This window comes from Carcharhinus amblyrhynchos, chromosome 25 (assembly GCF_965287045.1).
Source record: "Carcharhinus amblyrhynchos chromosome 25, sCarAmb.v2.hapA, whole genome shotgun sequence".
Classification (NCBI taxonomy): domain Eukaryota; kingdom Metazoa; phylum Chordata; class Chondrichthyes; order Carcharhiniformes; family Carcharhinidae; genus Carcharhinus; species Carcharhinus amblyrhynchos.
In genome coordinates, this window is record NC_137348.1 from 16624805 (window position 1) to 16641688 (window position 16884).

Genomic DNA, 16884 nt, shown 5'->3' on the forward strand with positions numbered 1-16884 from the left:
CCCAAGTAAACTCAGGATGAGATGATGGGCACATTTACAACTATATTTGGTATGGAATGTATTAAATGACAGCGAAATTACTTCCAGAATCACAAGCGTAGAAGTTGAACATATTACATGGAAACGGATCAGAGCTGAGGATACAACTATTCAATTTATTTTTGGGAACACGCGGCATAAACATGGAAACAAAATGCTAATAGTCCCTGAAGACTGATTTTAACATTTTTGACTAAATTACTCTTCATATTGTCAACATAAATACTCTGTTGTACACCAAAAAAATACTAAGGAATTATGTTTTACAGATGATTCAACATAGAGTCCTTATAGTGCAGAAAGAGGCCATTCGGCCCATTGAGTCTGCACTAACCACAATCCCACCCAGGTCCTATCCCCCCCCCCCACAACCCCACGCATTTACCCTCGCCTGTCCCCCTGACACTAAGAGGCAATTTAGCATGGCTGATGCACCTAACCAGCACATCTTTCGGAGTGTGGGACGAAACTGGAGCATCCAGAGGAAACCCACGCAGACATGGGGAGAACAAGCAGACTCCCCACAGGCAGCGACCCAAGTTGGGAATTGAACCTGGGTCCCTGGCGCCGTGAGGCAGTGGTGCTAACCGCTGTGTCACCGTATATACTCCATTATACAGCAAATAAAAATGCTGTAAGGGATGTTTTATAGATGATTCAACATGTGGGAGTTATACTTGGAGTTAGAGCAAACAATGCTAAATTTTAAACTGTTTATCAGAAATTTTGCATACTATTTTAGCAAGATCCTAAATTGTAAAATGCATTTACAAAATGAACAAAGAGGGGAATTTTAGAAAAACCATTAAAATCATTGTTATTCCAGAGTCACCTGGAGGCATTTGAAAGCCAAAGTATGATTCTGTTCATCAAAGTGCAATTTTTAAAATTCCTTTGTGGGACATGGGCGTCGCTGGCTGACCAGCATTTATTACCCATCCTTACTTGCCCTTGGAGAACAATTGAGAGTCAACCACATTGCTGTGGCTCTGGAATCACATATAGGCCAGACTGGGTGAGGAAGGCAGAACTCCTTCTCTAAAGGACATTGGTAAACCAGATGTGTTCTTCCGACAATCGACAATGTTTTCACGGTCTTCAGTAGATTCTTAATTCCAGATTGTTTTTATTGCTATCAAATTTCACCACCTGCCATGGTGAGATTCGAACCTGGGACCCCAGACATTAGTTGAGTTTCTGGATTAATAGTTTAGCGATAATACCATTAGGCCATCGCCTCCCGTATGGCTTTCAACATTCAATTTCAGCTGATTGAAATGTATTGAATTCTAACAGGGCTAGACAGGCTAGAAGACCCACTCACAGGCTGAATCCATCAACCCTGGGGAGATTCTGCTAATTGAGTTCATTTGTGGCCTTTGAGGAGGCCACAAAATTTAAGTTGATTCCTTTGGCCTCCAGGAATGCTCCAAAAGCTTATGAATGTTTAAATTTACTCAGTAGCTAACTGCTGTAATTGTAACGAGGGAAACGTTTTCTCTGGTTGGGGAATCTAGAACCGGGGACACAGTCTCAGGATGTGTGGTAGGCCATTCCCCTTGACACTAAGGGTCAATTTAGCATGACCAATCAGCCAAACCCGCACTTCTTTGGATGTGGGAGGAAACTGGAGCGCCCGGAAGAAGCCCACGCAGACACTGGGAGAACATGCAGATTCCGCACAGAGAATGGCCCGAGGCCAGAATTGAACCCAGGTCCCTGGCGTTGCGTGGCAGCAGAGCTAACCACTGTGCTACCATGCTGCCCGAGGTTTCCTGAAAGACAAGCTGCCCCACCTTGCCACACATCCCCCTCCACCCCCACACCATCCTTACCCATAGCCCACAACATCTAACCCCCACCCCCACCATGACAGGTGCTCGGTTACTGATTTTTTGTTTATTTTAATAGTTAAGGATGGTGGAGAGCAGTCACCTCCACCTTGAGGCCCCCGCCTCACTCTCCTTCACTCACCAGCTTGCTGCTCCTTCAACCACTGGAAGGCCTCCCACAGGTCTCCATCTGTCAGGCTGCCCAGCGCCCTTCACCGGATGGCTTTGCTCAGCAGCCATTAATTGGGGCAATTTGAAGAAAATTACTATGGGGTCACCGTTCACCACACACTGCAGGGTTGTGACCCCATCTGACCTGGTGATGAGTGTTCAAAGCCCCTCCCCCTTTTGTAAAACCCTGCCCCAAGTCTCGTATCTTAATGGCTTTGGGTTACAAAAACGTCTTTCAGGATTTAATGCTGATTTTTTTTGGGGATGGGGGGAGAAAGGGGATGGAGGGAGAGGGGGGATTGGGGGAGGATTGGGGGTGGAGGGAGGGATTGGGGGGTAGATGGGGGGATGGGTGGGGAGAGGGGGCTCCCTGCACCGATATCGCCTGGTGTGAGGAGATGGTCGAGGTTTTCTGTGTCAAAACCAGTTGAACACTTGCGTGAGTGCAGAGCGCAGACCAGACGCTTACAGAAACCCACTGGACGCGGGCCAGTGAACAGAGAGCACACCTGGGGCGAGGATAAACACATCTGGCAACAATTGATTAATTTTCAACACATTTAAACCGGGTGACTCATCTGAACCGCTCGCTGGTTACACTGGAAATACTCACCGAGGGGACCCAATAAAAAAATAATCAAACCCAATAAAAACAGCTCCTGAGCTCTCACTTTCTAACGCGGCTGAAAACAACTTGTTGAAGAATGTTGTTTGAGATGCGTCACGCACACAATGCTGGAGGGATCGGCCACTCTGTGATCAGTGACATTGTTAACGTACACAGTGGGTCTCACGACATGTTGAACTTTCTTCTCATTGTGGTCTATCATTCTTCATTTACCCGAGTCAAGTCTCAGGTTAGGTAGAGCACGGGAGCCAAACACAGATTAAAGTGCCCGCCACTCTTCATTCGTGAATTCTAGTCAAGCAAAACCCTCAGCTTCACTTAGGCCTCCCCTCTATTCCCCATATAAATTATTCACACAGATGCTCAATGTGCCACCCACAAGGAGTCAGGATGCCTACTCTGGCTGAACATATTCCTGGAGTCATAGGGGTTTATAGCATGGAACCAGGCCCTTCAGCCCAACTTGTCCATGCCACCCAGTTTTGACCACTAAACTAGTCCCAATTGCCCGCATTTAGCCCATATCCTTCTATATCCATCGTACCCATGTAACTGCCTAAATGCATTTTAAAAGACAAAATTGTGCCTGCCTCTACTACTGCCTCTGGCAGCTCGTTCCAGACACTCACCATCCTCTGTTTGAAATAGTTGCCCCTCTGACCATTTTGTATCTCTCACCTTAAACCTATGCCCTCTTGTTTTGGACTCCCCTGCCTTTGGGAAAAGATGTTGACTACCTAGCTGATCTATGCCTCTCATTATTTTACAGACCTCTATAAGAGGTAGCCACACGAGGGCTGGAAGAGACTGCAGAGATAGACAGGGGCAAGTCTTGGAGGAATTGGAACAGGCGGCAGAAGTAGTCATAGATAGTTGGGGTGGGGGGGGGTTATAATCTAGTGATGTTAGCTGCTATAGAGAGAAAAAGATGGGTTTTTATAACAATTGACAATGTGGTCATTAGTAACTCCAGAATTCAAATTCCACCATCTGCCGTGGCAGGATTCGAACCCGGGTCCCCAGAACATTCGCTGAGTTTCTGGATTAATAGTCTAGCAATAATACTACTGGGGCATCAACTATTGGTCAGAATCTACCCAGCTTGCTCAACTTGAATGCCCAATTGGCCCCCACTACTTCCATTCAAAACAAGCATGATGCCAAACATGGCCACAGCTTCTGTCTGGCATCGACCAGCATCCGCCCTGCTCCTCCCTCCATGCCACAATGCCAAAATGCTTTGCGCCTCTGGGTCAGTCTTGTCTCACATTTACCTGGGCATTTTATCACATTTCCGTTCCTTTCCTGCAACACCCTCAGCTTCTAATGAACAATTTCCACTGTCAGTTTTCCACACATCAGGGGGACTGGGATCATAAAATTCCCACACTGCAGAAAGAGGCCATTTGGCCCATCGAATTTGCACCGACCACAATCCCACCCAGACCCTATCCCCACAACCCCACATATTTACCCTGCTAATCTTCTGAGGGAGAATTTAGCATCAACCTAGCCCATACACCTTTGGACTGTGGGAGGAAACCAGGAAACCCACTAGCTAGGGTATAAGCATGGGATTATGAGGTTAGGGCCTGGGTGGGATTGTGGTCAGTGCAGACTCGATGGGCTGAATGGCCTCCTTCTGTGCTGTAGGATTCTATGGTTCTATGAACTCTGTAGCACACTTAGAAGCAAGTGTCATCTCTACGTTACTCTGAGATAATTCAATCATATAAAGCATACCATAAACCAAATGATTCACTCTTCCACCTTTATCTGTCTTTACCCATAGCAATTCCTTCCAGAAGTGGTCAGGAACAGGATTTTTCTGTTCCTTCTGCAAGATTGTGGAAGCCAACCACAATGTATTTACTGAAACTCCAGCTGAGGTCTGCCAACTAAACATAGACCAAGGATTAAAGTTTATTTATTAGCGTCATAATCAGGGTTGCATTAACGCTGCAATGAATTTACTGTGAAAATCCCCTAGTCACCACACTCAGGTGTCCGTTTTGGGTACACCAATGGAGAATTTAGCATGGCCGATGCACCTACTCAACACGTCTTTCTGAGTGTGTTAGTTAGGCGCACTAACAGAAAGATGCGGAGGCTTTGAAGAGGGTACAGAAAAGATTTACCAGGATGCTGCCTGGTATGGGACGGCATTAGCTATGAGAAGAGGTTGGAGAAACTTGGTTTGTTCTCACTGGAACTACGGAGGTTGACCTGATAGAAGTCTACAAGATTAATGAGTGGTATGGACAGAATGGATAGTCAGAAGCTTTTTCCCAGGGTGAAAGAGTCAATTACTAAGGGGGCATAGGTTTAAGGTACAAGGGGCACAGGTTTAAAGGAGATGTGCGAAGCAATTTTTTTTTACACTGAGGGCGATGGGTGCCTGGAACTCACTGCTGGGGGAGGTAGTGGAAGTGGATACAGTAGTGGTTTTTAAGGGGCGTCTGGACAAATACATGAATAGGATGGGAATAGAGGGATATGGTCCCTGGAAGGGTACGGGGTTTTAATTCAGTTGGGCAGCATAGTCGGTGCAGACTTGGAGGCCCAAAGGGCCTGTTCCTGTGCTGTAATTTTCTTAGTTCTTTATTACGTACAACTCCAACTGAAATCAGTGTAAGCCCTCACCTCTGTCAGGCAGCAAACAGCAAATGTGACTGAGTTTTTTTTTATTCATGTTTATGGGATGTGAGTGTCACTGGCTGGGCCGGTATTTATTGCCCAGCCCTAACTGCCCTTCATTTCAGAGTCAACCACATTGGTGTGAGTCTGGAGTCACATGTAGGCCAGACCAAGAGTAGAACAGAATCCCTACAGTGCAGAAGGGGCCACTTGGCCCATCGAATTTGCATCGATTCTCTGACAGAGTATCTCAGTAAGAAGTCTCACAACACCAAGTTAAATCCAACAGGTTTATTTGGAATCAGAAGCTTTCACAGCACACTCACCTGAAGAAGGAGCAACACTCTGAAAGCTTGTGCTATCAAATAAACCTGTTGGACATTAACCTGGTGTTGTGAGACTTCTTACTGCGCCCACCCCAGTCCAACACCAGCATCTCCACATCAGAGTATCTCACCCAGCCCACTCCCACACTCTATCATCGTGATCCCATGGTTAATCCGTCTAACCTACACATCTTGGGATATTAAAAGGCAATTTTGTGATGGTTAATTCCACCTAGCCCAGGCATCTGTTGACACCAAGGGGCAATTTAGCATGGCCAATCCACCCAACCTGCACATCTTTGGACTGTGGGAGGAAACCAGAGCACCTGGAGGAAACCCACGCAGACAAGAGGAGAACATGCAAACTCCACAGAGACAGTGACCCGAGGCTGGAATTGAACCTTGGTCCCTGATGCTGTGAGGTAGCAGCTCTAACCAATGTACAACTGTGCCACCCGTCCAGGCGAGATAAGGACATTAGTAAACCATAGAATTCCTACAATGCAAAAGGAGGCCATTCAGCCCATCGAGTCTGCACCGACCACAATCCCATCCAAGCCCCCTGACACGAGGGTCAATTTAGTATGGTCAATCAACCTTACCTACACATCTTTGGACTATGGGAGAAAATTGGAGCACCCAGAGGAAACCCACACAGACACAGGGAGAACATGCAAACTCCACACAGACAGTGACCTGAGGCCAGAATTGAATTGAATTGAAAATTCAGTCACATTTGCTGTTTGCTGCCTGACAGAGGTGAGGGTCCCTGGCACTGAGTTGGGTTTTTCACAACAATTGGCAATGGTTTCACGGTCATCATTAGACTTTTAATTGCAGATTTTAATTGAATTCAAAATTCACCATCTGCCGTGGTGGGATTTGAACCCTGATCTTGCTCTGGGTTTCTGGTTTACTCGCCCAGCAGCAATACATTGTGTCACTGCCTTGAGTATGACATAAAATGCTGCAGAATCCAATTCTGTTAAAACTTACGTGGCTACTTTGGTCCTATTGATTCAGTTTCTGGTTTCAGATTTTGAATTGGTTTTGGGTTGAAGGATTATGGAGAGGAGGCAGGAAAATGGGGATGAGGAACATATCAGCCACGACTGAATGGTAGAACAGACCCGCTGGGCCGAATGGCCTAATTCTACTCCTATATCTTACGATCACCCAAGTATTTCCAGTGGAAATTGCCATGAATATAATACACAAGAGAGGGTAAGTAGTGAAAGGAGCTGTATGGGAAAATGTGTGAGTCTGAAGCAGTTAAAACTCCTTCCTGCAAAACTGTTCAACTCTGAGACAAGATGCCTGGAGACATGAATCACTCGGAGCGATAGCTCTGCGAGGTGCATCAGTTTTTCCAAAACTCATCCCTGACAGCCATTAATCTCATGCTTCCAAAGCAGAACCTCTGCAAAAAAATAACTGCAGGCACGGTGCAGGACAAGGGCGTTCGCGATCCATTAAGTGCGATATCTCAGAGAATTACAGCTTTCATTTTTAGTTTCGTTCAGTTTAGGAGACTGACGGCCGAAAGTTAACCTGTCACCGAACAACCGGGCCTGAACAGGACTGGAAACGGCTCAGAGTCCGCTGCTCTCGGTGAGCTGATGATTTTATGGGGCTCTCAGAGGCGCTCATTAATGGGCCATTATCTTGGGACGAGCAAGGAGCCAGCCAATGACCAATAACCACATCTATCAACTTTAAAAACCATCTGATATTAAAATTACTGGAAATCAGACACGCCACTCATTTTAAACCAAATTCTTACAAAGCAATAATGACATAAAACGAAATAGCAGACCAGTTCAAAATGAGTTGTCCCAAAAGAAAAATCACTCTGCTTGGTTTTGCCTGCTTTGCCTTTTGTACCTGACACTGTATTCGAATTTAATGTTCCGGGTCAGGGATTTTCCGGCCATTCCTGCCGGCGGGATTCTCCGGTCGCACTGAAGCGAACAGAAATTTGACTTATTCGACTTCAGTTCAGCAGCAGCTGAACAGCCAGAGACTTCCAGCCCCAAACTAAGCTGTGCACCGGACTCTTACCACTGTTCACGCCGGTGAGATTTTCCCATCCCACCGCAGTGGACAGAGATTTGGCTGAGTGCGAAATTCTTTGACTTCGCTGCAACAGGAGCGTGGCGTGAATGGGTGCTAAGATTGTGCCTGAGATAATTGCACACTTTGACAGAGAACCAAGGAATCAGTGAGGGGATAGATTAAGCACAGTTACTGTTAACTGACTCCAGAGAATCCCTACTGTGCAAAAGGGGGCCATTCAGCCCATCAAGTCTGCACCAGGATCTCCAAAAGCGCATCTTAGCTATCCCCATATCTACATATATTTAGCAGGGCGAATCCTTCTAATTTACCTCAGTCTAAAGATGTGCTGGTTAGGTGCATTGGCCTTACTAAATTCTCCCTCAGTGAAACTGAACAGGCGCCGGAGTGCAGCGACGAGGAGGTTTTCACAGTAACTTCATTACAGCGCGAACGTAAGCCTATTTGTGACTAATAAATAAACTTTAACTACACTACTGGGTGGCACGGTAGCACAGTGGTTAGCACTGCTGCTTCACAGCTCCAGGGACCTGGGTTCGATTCCCGGCTTGGGTCACTGTCTATGTAGAGTTTGCACATTCTCCTTGGGTCTGCGTGGGTTTCCTCCGGGTGCTCCGGTTTCCTCCCACAGTCCAAAGATGTGCGGGTTAGGTTGATTTGGCCATGCTAAGAAAATAATTGCCCCTTAGTGTCCTGGGATGCATAGGTTAGAGGGATTAGTGGGTAAATATGTAGGGATATGGGGATGGGTGGGTGGGATTGTGGTCGGTGCAAACTTGATGGGCTGAATGGCCTCTTTCTGTACTGTAGGGTTTCTATGATTCTGCACATCTTTGGACAGTAAGGGACAATTTAGCATGGCCAATCCACCTGATCCACACATCTTGGGACTGCAGGAGGAAACTGGAGCACCCGGAGGAAACCCATGCAGACACAGGGAGAACATGCAATCACCACACAGACGGTGACCTCAGTTAGAACGGACAATCCTTTCTAATTTCACAAGCAAAGCCCCTCACTGCAGAACTGCCCAAGCACGTGTTTACTTTAAAGGCTGAGACAAAACCTTGGTTGTTCAAAATGATGCCCAGGGATCTAAGAAATGCATTCACCCACTTGTTTCCCAGGCTGTGACTCTTCCTGTGTCTGGGCACTGGCGGAGTGTTCAGGCTGCTTACTACAGAGGCATCAGGACAGGTCGGCCTCCGACTGTACCTCACTGAGGCTGAGACCTCAGAGGGACCTGAAAGAAATAAGAACAAACAGTCACAAAAACAAAAATATCTGATTAGGAGTGGCAAAATTAATTTACAAATTTCAACTCAGCTTTTTGGATCAAACTCTGTTGCCTTCAGCCCAACTCATCCTTGCTGACCAGGTTTCATCATCTGAACTAAAGTTTTAAAGTTTATTTATTAGTCATAAGTAGGCTCACATTAACACTGCAAGGGAGTTACTGTGAAAAGCCCCTCGTCGCCACACTCCAGCGCCTGTTCGGGTCAATGCAACTAATCAGTACATCTTTCAGACTGTGGGAGGAAACTGGAGCACCCGGAGGAAACCCATGCAGACACAGGGAGAACTTGCAAACTCCACACAGGCAGTGACCCAAACTGGGATTTGAACCCGGTCCCTGGCACTGTGAGGCACAGTAAGAAGTCTCACAACTCCAGATTAAAGTCCAACAGGTTTATTTGGTAGCACAAGCCACAAAGCAGCAGTTTTAACCACTGTACCACCGTACTGTCCCCTAGAAACTAGTCCCGTTTGCCTGTGTTTGGCCCATATCTCTAAACTGTTCCAATCCATGTGGCTGTCCAAATGTCTTTTAAATGTTGTAATTGTACCCGCCTCTACCACCTCCTCTGGCAGCTCATTCCATACACGCACCACCCTCTGTGTGAAAAAGATACCCCTCAGGTCCCTTTTAAATCTTTACCCCCTCACCTTACATCTATGCTCTCTAGTTTTGGACTCCCCTACGTCTGTGGAAAAGACCTTGGCTATTCATCTTATCTACACCCCTCATGATTTTATAAACCTCTATAAGGTCTGTGCAACAGAGCTTTAAATCATTGCTTAAAAAGTATGTCTTTAATTAACACAGCGTGGCTGAATGGCGTGCGGAGATTTAACCGTTAATATGTTGAAAGGTCTTCAATCAAGCAAACCTGAATTTTGACCCAAGTTGTTTTAGAACGTGCAGACTCCACACAGGCAGTGACCCAGGCAGTGCTAACTACTGTGCCGCCCTAAAGAGCTGAAGCAGTTGTCTGTAGACCTTTCTGGAGCCGGTGTTTCCTTGCATAAGCATTGAAATGTAGACTATGTACAGTAATGTCTAAACATGATGGGGTCTGGAGGGTCCCAACCCTATTGGTGCTGGCTCTATCTGATTGGCCTCATTCAATTAGGCCAATCAGGTTCTGATCAATTCATTGGCCATTTACCAAGGAACTTTTGGGATATGATAACACTAACACAAAGAGCTTATGTTCAGTGAAAACTCAGAATGAACATTCACAGAGAAAGACAACATCTAGAAGAAGAGAAAGACTGATATCCATGCAGTAAATCCCTGGTCAGGTTTCATATGTAAGTGGAAGTCAGTCTTAAGTAGCAGGTAGTGAGTATTTAGCTTATGCATTGTGAATGTTGACTATTTTTTAAGTAACTACAAAATAAAGAAAATTGTATTTAAACATTTAAAGGCAGCTTTGTGCCTTTATTCACTATTAGAGATTAAAACACACAGATTTGTACAACAATAGGAGCCAGTAAGTGCTATGGTGTTAAAGTGCCCCTTAAAGGCCACTGACATTGCCTGGATGAGTGCAACTCCAACAGCACTCAAGAAGCTCAACACCATCCAGGACAAAGCAGTCCACTTGACTGATACCCATCCACTATTATAAACATTCACTTCTCTCCAGTACCAATGCACAGCGGGAGCCGTGCGGAGCATCTACAAGATGCAGTGCAGCAACTCACCAAGGCTCTTTAGACCACACTGTGACCACTTCTACCTAGAAGGGACAAGAGGGAAGTAGATACTTGAGAGCACCACCTCCTGCAAGTTCTTCTCAAAGCCACACACCATCCTGACTTGGAAATATATCGCCATTCCTTCACCTTCGCTGGGTCAAAATCCTGGAATGCTCTCCCTAACACCTCTGCAGGTGTACCTATACCACATGGATTGCAGCATTTCAAGGAGGCAGCTCACCACCCACCTTCTTGAAGGAAATTAGGGATTGGCAACAAATGCAGAGCCAGCCAGTGACACCCGCATCCTGTGAATGAATAAATACGTTAAATAAAAATCACTGCATTGCAACTCATCCGCTATTCCCTGCCAGTGTGAAAGTAAATGACCCTGCAACAGTGTATTTATTACAGAAATCCATCTAAAAACAATGCCTGTATGAGAGCCTCGCTCATAAAATTAACATTGACAAAACTGTTCATTATTTTGTGACAAAATTCATTTCCACAGCTTTGAAATGTAACTGCAGTAGCCCAGTAATTGCTCAGTGATCACAACTTTAAATTCAGTAACGTAATAATGTATTTAATACCAATGCTGTCATTTTGCTTTCATTGAAGAGAATACCTTTTCATCGTGACTGCTTCACTCTCAGCTGAATGTTTATCAAGTTCACATCAAAATATGTTTTTATTTAAGATTCCATGTCATAGAATTGGATCCCTACAGTACAGAAAGAGGCCATTTGGCCCATTTAGCCTGCACAGACAACAATCCCACCCAGGCCCCATCCCTGTAACCCCACATATTTACTCTGCTCATCCCCCTGACACTTAGTGGCAAGTTAGCGTGGCCAATCTACCTAACCTGCATATTCTTGGACAGTGGGAGGAAACTGGAGCACCCGGAGGAAACACACGCAGACATGGGGAGAACGCGCAAACTCCACACAGACAGTGACCCCCAGGCTAGAATTGAACCTGGGTCCCTGGCGCTGTGAGGCAGCAGTGCCTACTTTGGCGAGTTTGCGAAATTGATAAATCAGTTTACTAAAACAGACTGGGATACAAGTTATTAAATAAAATCCTGCTAGCAGTGTTCAAATAATTGCCGTGTAGGAATAAAAAGAGATTAAGCTTTGCATTGAATACTGTCAATTGTGAAAACACAGCCTCATATAGTTTTGGCCCAGTGCTGTAATTTAATAATGCCGCTCCCCCACCCCCCAACCCCTCGTCATGATATTCACTCCTGTGCGATACACAGATTTTTATGCCCCTGCTAACTCTATCCTCTCCTGTCTCTCCTTCACTCTACAGTACTTCACCCTGATGGTAACGCTTCACATTTGGGTCACTTGCTGATTCAAATGCAATAAGTGAATCTTGGAACTAGACAGCAATTAGGAACTTTGGTAGGGTTTTCCTTGTGATCCGGTGGCGTGGGGATGCACTCTGCCCACAGGCTGGGATTCTCCAGTCCCGCCGCAGTGAATACAGCCTAGCGCTGAGTGTCAAATTCTCCGCTCTCGCCGGCACTGTCAGCTGGATGTGAACGGCCAGAGAATTTTCCCAACTGAGTCTGTCCGTCATGACTTGGTCAAACTCAATTAAGATTATTTGGGTCAACTCCAAGAACATTCTGTACCTCAGTCATCCAAAAAAAACACAAAAAAAGGTTGGTGAATGAGTTCTAAGAATTGGATTTTAATTGCTGTTCCATACAAATTTCATTGGGCAGAGTTAAAATTCCAGCTATGATTTCAACTCCATATTATTAAATACTATATCTGTGCACAGCAATAGGTGAGGCTCACACCGTTGTATCCAAACAGCGGTAAATCCAACAGTGTTACCAGAGGCAGCCTCCTAAACTACCAACTTTGCTCTCACCTTCCAAGGAGGGCAGGTGAACTCCCAATTCTGCTGGCTCAAGTACAGAGCCAACTCCAGAGGCTTAATAGTGGCACAGTGGTTAGCGGGACCCTGGTTCAATTCCAGCCTCGGGTCACTGCCTGTGTGGAGGTTGAATGTTCTCCCCATGTCTGCGTGGCTTTCCTCCGGGTGCTCCAGTTTCCTCCCACAGTCCAAATATGTGCTGGGTAGGTGGATTGGCCATGCTAAATTAACCCTTAGTGTCCCAATATGTGTCAGTTAGGGGAGGTTAGTAGGGTAAATAAGAGGGGTATGGGGATAGGGCCTGGGTCAGATGTGCTGTGCTGTGATGAATAGTCTTCTACTGCACCGTAGGGATTCTATGTTTCTATATTACAGAGCAATACTCGGAGTGTTGCCCCAGCATCAAACCAAAACCTGAACTACTTGAACAAGCAGAAAGAAACAATCCCTTGGCATTAATCAAAGGTCTGTTGGGGAGTTTCTCTGAAGTTCTGTCATTAACCAGTACCTTGTGGTACAGTGGTAATGACCCAAACTCTAGACCAGAAGTTCCTGGTTTGAGTTCAACACCAGGATTTGTTGACCACAAAAGGAGTATTCAACAAACTGATAATCAGCTCGGGAATCCTTCTTCCATTTCCTCCCAACTATTCCCCAAGTGTCTGTGTGAGTGAGAGAGTGTGAAAGAGTGAGTGTGTGTGTGTGTGAGAGGAGTGAGAGAGTGTGACAGTGTGAGTGCTCTTGAATGTTTGAGAGTGGCCTAGTGCTGCATGTCGTTAGTGTATGCTTAAACTGGACCAGATGCTGGGCAACACGACAGCTCAGTGACTATCACTGCTAGCTGTGCAGACACATGGATTTGGGCCAGTGTCTGTGGGAGTTTGCGCATTCTCCCCGTGCTTGCGTGGGTTTTCTCCGGGTGCTCCGGTTTCCTCCCACACCCCAAAGATGTGCTTTTAGGCTGATTGGAGGTAATAAATTGTCCCTAAATTAGTTTCCCTCAATGTGGAATGTCACAAACAATAGATAAGGGTCATGGGTGGAGGGGGGACTGGTAATGTTAAAATGGCGGCGTGGGCTCGTTGGGCTGAAGGACCTGTTTCCCGGGCTGTTTTTGTTCTTTGTTCTTCTTTGTTCTTTGAGTGAGAGGAGTGAGAGGATGTGAGTGTGTGTGTGTGTGTGTGTGTGTGTGTGTGTGTGTGTGTGTGTGTGTGTGTGTGTGAGAGAGAGAGAGAGAGCGTGTGTGTGTGTGTGTGTGTGTGTGTGTGTGTGTGTGTGTGTGTGAGAGAGAGAGAGAGAGCGTGTGTGTGTGTGTGTGTGTGTGTGTGTGAGAGAGAGAGAGAGCGTGTGTGTGTGTGTGTGTGTGTGTGTGTGTGTGTGTGTGTGTGTGAGAGAGAGAGAGAGCGTGTGTGTGAGTGTGAGAGAGAGCGTGTGTGTGAGTGTGAGAGAGAGCGTGTGAGTGAGTGTGAGAGAGAGCGTGTGAGTGAGTGTGAGAGAGAGCGTGTGAGTGTGAGAGAGAGCGTGTGTGTGTGTGAGAGAGAGCGTGTGAGTGTGAGAGAGAGCGTGTGTGTGAGTGTGAGAGAGAGCGTGTGAGTGTGAGAGAGAGCGTGTGTGTGAGTGTGAGAGAGAGCGTGTGTGTGAGTGTGAGAGAGAGCGTGTGTGAGTGTGAGAGAGAGCGTGTGAGTGAGTGTGAGAGAGAGCGTGAGAGTGTGAGAGAGAGCGTGTGTGTGAGTGTGAGAGAGAGCGTGTGAGTGTGAGAGAGAGCGTGTGTGTGAGTGTGAGAGAGAGCGTGTGGGTGTGAGAGAGAGCGTGTGTGTGAGTGTGAGAGAGAGCGTGTGTGTGAGTGTGAGAGAGAGCGTGTGAGTGAGTGTGAGAGAGAGCGTGTGAGTGAGTGTGAGAGAGAGCGTGTGAGTGTGAGAGAGAGCGTGTGTGTGAGTGTGAGAGAGAGCGTGTGAGTGTGAGAGGGAGCGTGTGTGTGAGTGTGAGAGAGAGCGTGTGAGTGTGAGAGAGAGCGTGTGTGTGAGTGTGAGAGAGAGCGTGTGAGTGAGTGTGAGAGAGAGCGTGTGAGTGAGTGTGAGAGAGAGCGTGTGAGTGTGAGAGAGAGCGTGTGTGTGAGTGTGAGAGAGAGCGTGTGAGTGTGAGAGAGAGCGTGTGTGTGAGTGTGAGAGAGAGCGTGTGAGTGTGAGAGAGAGCGTGTGTGTGAGTGTGAGAGAGAGCGTGTGTGTGAGTGTGAGAGAGAGCGTGTGAGTGAGTGTGAGAGAGAGCGTGTGAGTGAGTGTGAGAGAGAGCGTGTGTGTGAGTGTGAGAGAGAGCGTGTGTGTGAGTGTGAGAGAGAGCGTGTGAGTGAGTGTGAGAGAGAGCGTGTGAGTGTGAGAGAGAGCGTGTGTGTGAGTGTGAGAGAGAGCGTGTGTGTGAGTGTGAGAGAGAGCGTGTGAGTGAGTGTGAGAGAGAGCGTGTGAGTGAGTGTGAGAGAGAGCGTGTGAGTGTGAGAGAGAGCGTGTGAATGAGTGTGAGAGAGAACGTGTGTGTGAGTGTGAGAGAGAGCGTGTGAATGAGTGTGAGAGAGAGCGTGTGTGTGAGCGTGAGAGAGAGCGTGTGTGTGAGTGTGAGAGAGAGCGTGTGTGTGAGTGTGAGAGAGAGCGTGTGAGTGAGTGTGAGAGAGAGCGTGTGAGTGAGTGTGAGAGAGAGCGTGTGAGTGTGAGAGAGAGCGTGTGTGTGAGTGTGAGAGAGAGCGTGTGAGTGTGAGAGAGAGCGTGTGTGTGAGTGTGAGAGAGAGCGTGTGTGTGAGTGTGAGAGAGAGCGTGTGAGTGAGTGTGAGAGAGAGCGTGTGAGTGAGTGTGAGAGAGAGCGTGTGAGTGTGAGAGAGAGCGTGTGAATGAGTGTGAGAGAGAACGTGTGTGTGAGTGTGAGAGAGAGCGTGTGAATGAGTGTGAGAGAGAGCGTGTGTGTGAGCGTGAGAGAGAGCGTGTGTGTGAGTGTGAGAGAGAGCGTGTGTGTGAGTGTGAGAGAGAGCGTGTGTGTGAGTGTGAGAGAGAGCGTGTGAGTGAGTGTGAGAGAGAGCGTGTGAGTGAGTGTGAGAGAGAGCGTGTGTGTGAGTGAGAGAGAGAGCGTGTGTGTGAGTGTGAGAGAGAGCGTGTGTGTGAGTGTGAGAGAGAGCGTGTGTGTGAGTGTGAGAGAGAGCGTGTGTGTGTGTGTGAGAGAGAGCGTGTGTGTGAGTGTGAGAGAGAGCGTGTGTGTGAGTGTGAGAGAGAGCGTGTGTGTGAGTGTGAGAGAGAGCGTGTGAGTGAGTGTGAGAGAGAGCGTGTGAGTGTGAGAGAGAGCGTGTGTGTGAGTGTGAGAGAGAGCGTGTGAGTGTGAGAGAGAGCGTGTGTGTGAGTGTGAGAGAGAGCGTGTGAGTGTGAGAGAGAGCGTGTGTGTGAGTGTGAGAGAGAGCGTGTGTGTGAGTGTGAGAGAGAGCGTGTGAGTGAGTGTGAGAGAGAGCGTGTGAGTGAGTGTGAGAGAGAGCGTGTGAGTGTGAGAGAGAGCGTGTGAATGAGTGTGAGAGAGAACGTGTGTGTGAGTGTGAGAGAGAGCGTGTGAATGAGTGTGAGAGAGAGCGTGTGTGTGAGCGTGAGAGAGAGCGTGTGTGTGAGTGTGAGAGAGAGCGTGTGTGTGAGTGTGAGAGAGAGCGTGTGAGTGAGTGTGAGAGAGAGCGTGTGAGTGAGTGTGAGAGAGAGCGTGTGAGTGTGAGAGAGAGCGTGTGTGTGAGTGTGAGAGAGAGCGTGTGAGTGTGAGAGAGAGCGTGTGTGTGAGTGTGAGAGAGAGCGTGTGTGTGAGTGTGAGAGAGCGTGTGTGTGTGTGTGAGAGAGAGCGTGTGTGTGAGTGAGAGAGAGTGTGTGTGTGAGTGTGAGAGAGAGCGTGTGTGTGAGCGTGAGAGAGAGCGTGTGTGTGAGTGTGAGAGAGAGCGTGTGAGTGAGTGTGAGAGAGAGCGTGTGAGTGAGTGTGAGAGAGAGCGTGTGAGCGTGAGAGAGAGCGTGTGAGTGTGAGAGAGAGCGTGTGTGTGAGTGTGAGAGAGAGCGTGTGTGTGAGTGAGAGAGAGAGCGTGTGTGTGAGTGTGAGAGAGAGCGTGAGTGTGAGTGTGAGAGAGAGCGTGTGAGTGTGAGAGAGAGCGTGTGTGTGAGTGTGAGAGAGAGCGTGTGTGTGAGTGTGAGAGAGAGCGTGTGTGTGAGTGTGAGAGAGAGCGTGTGTGTGAGTGTGAGAGAGAGCGTGTGTGTGAGTGTGAGAGAGAGCGTGTGAGTGTGAGAGAGAGCGT

General features: G+C 47.4%; 1 protein-coding gene across 2 annotated transcripts in view; it reads right to left on the reverse strand.

Moving 5' to 3' along the window:
• Positions 1-16884, reverse strand: part of ralgps1 (Ral GEF with PH domain and SH3 binding motif 1) — a 710183-nt gene that overhangs the window by 82427 nt on the left and 610872 nt on the right. For both annotated transcript variants that reach the window (XM_080211962.1, XM_080211961.1), the window contains exon 13: positions 8826-8952. In XM_080211962.1, the coding sequence (XP_080068088.1) occupies positions 8826-8952 (127 nt within the window). The remainder of the gene's footprint in view (positions 1-8825; positions 8953-16884) is intronic.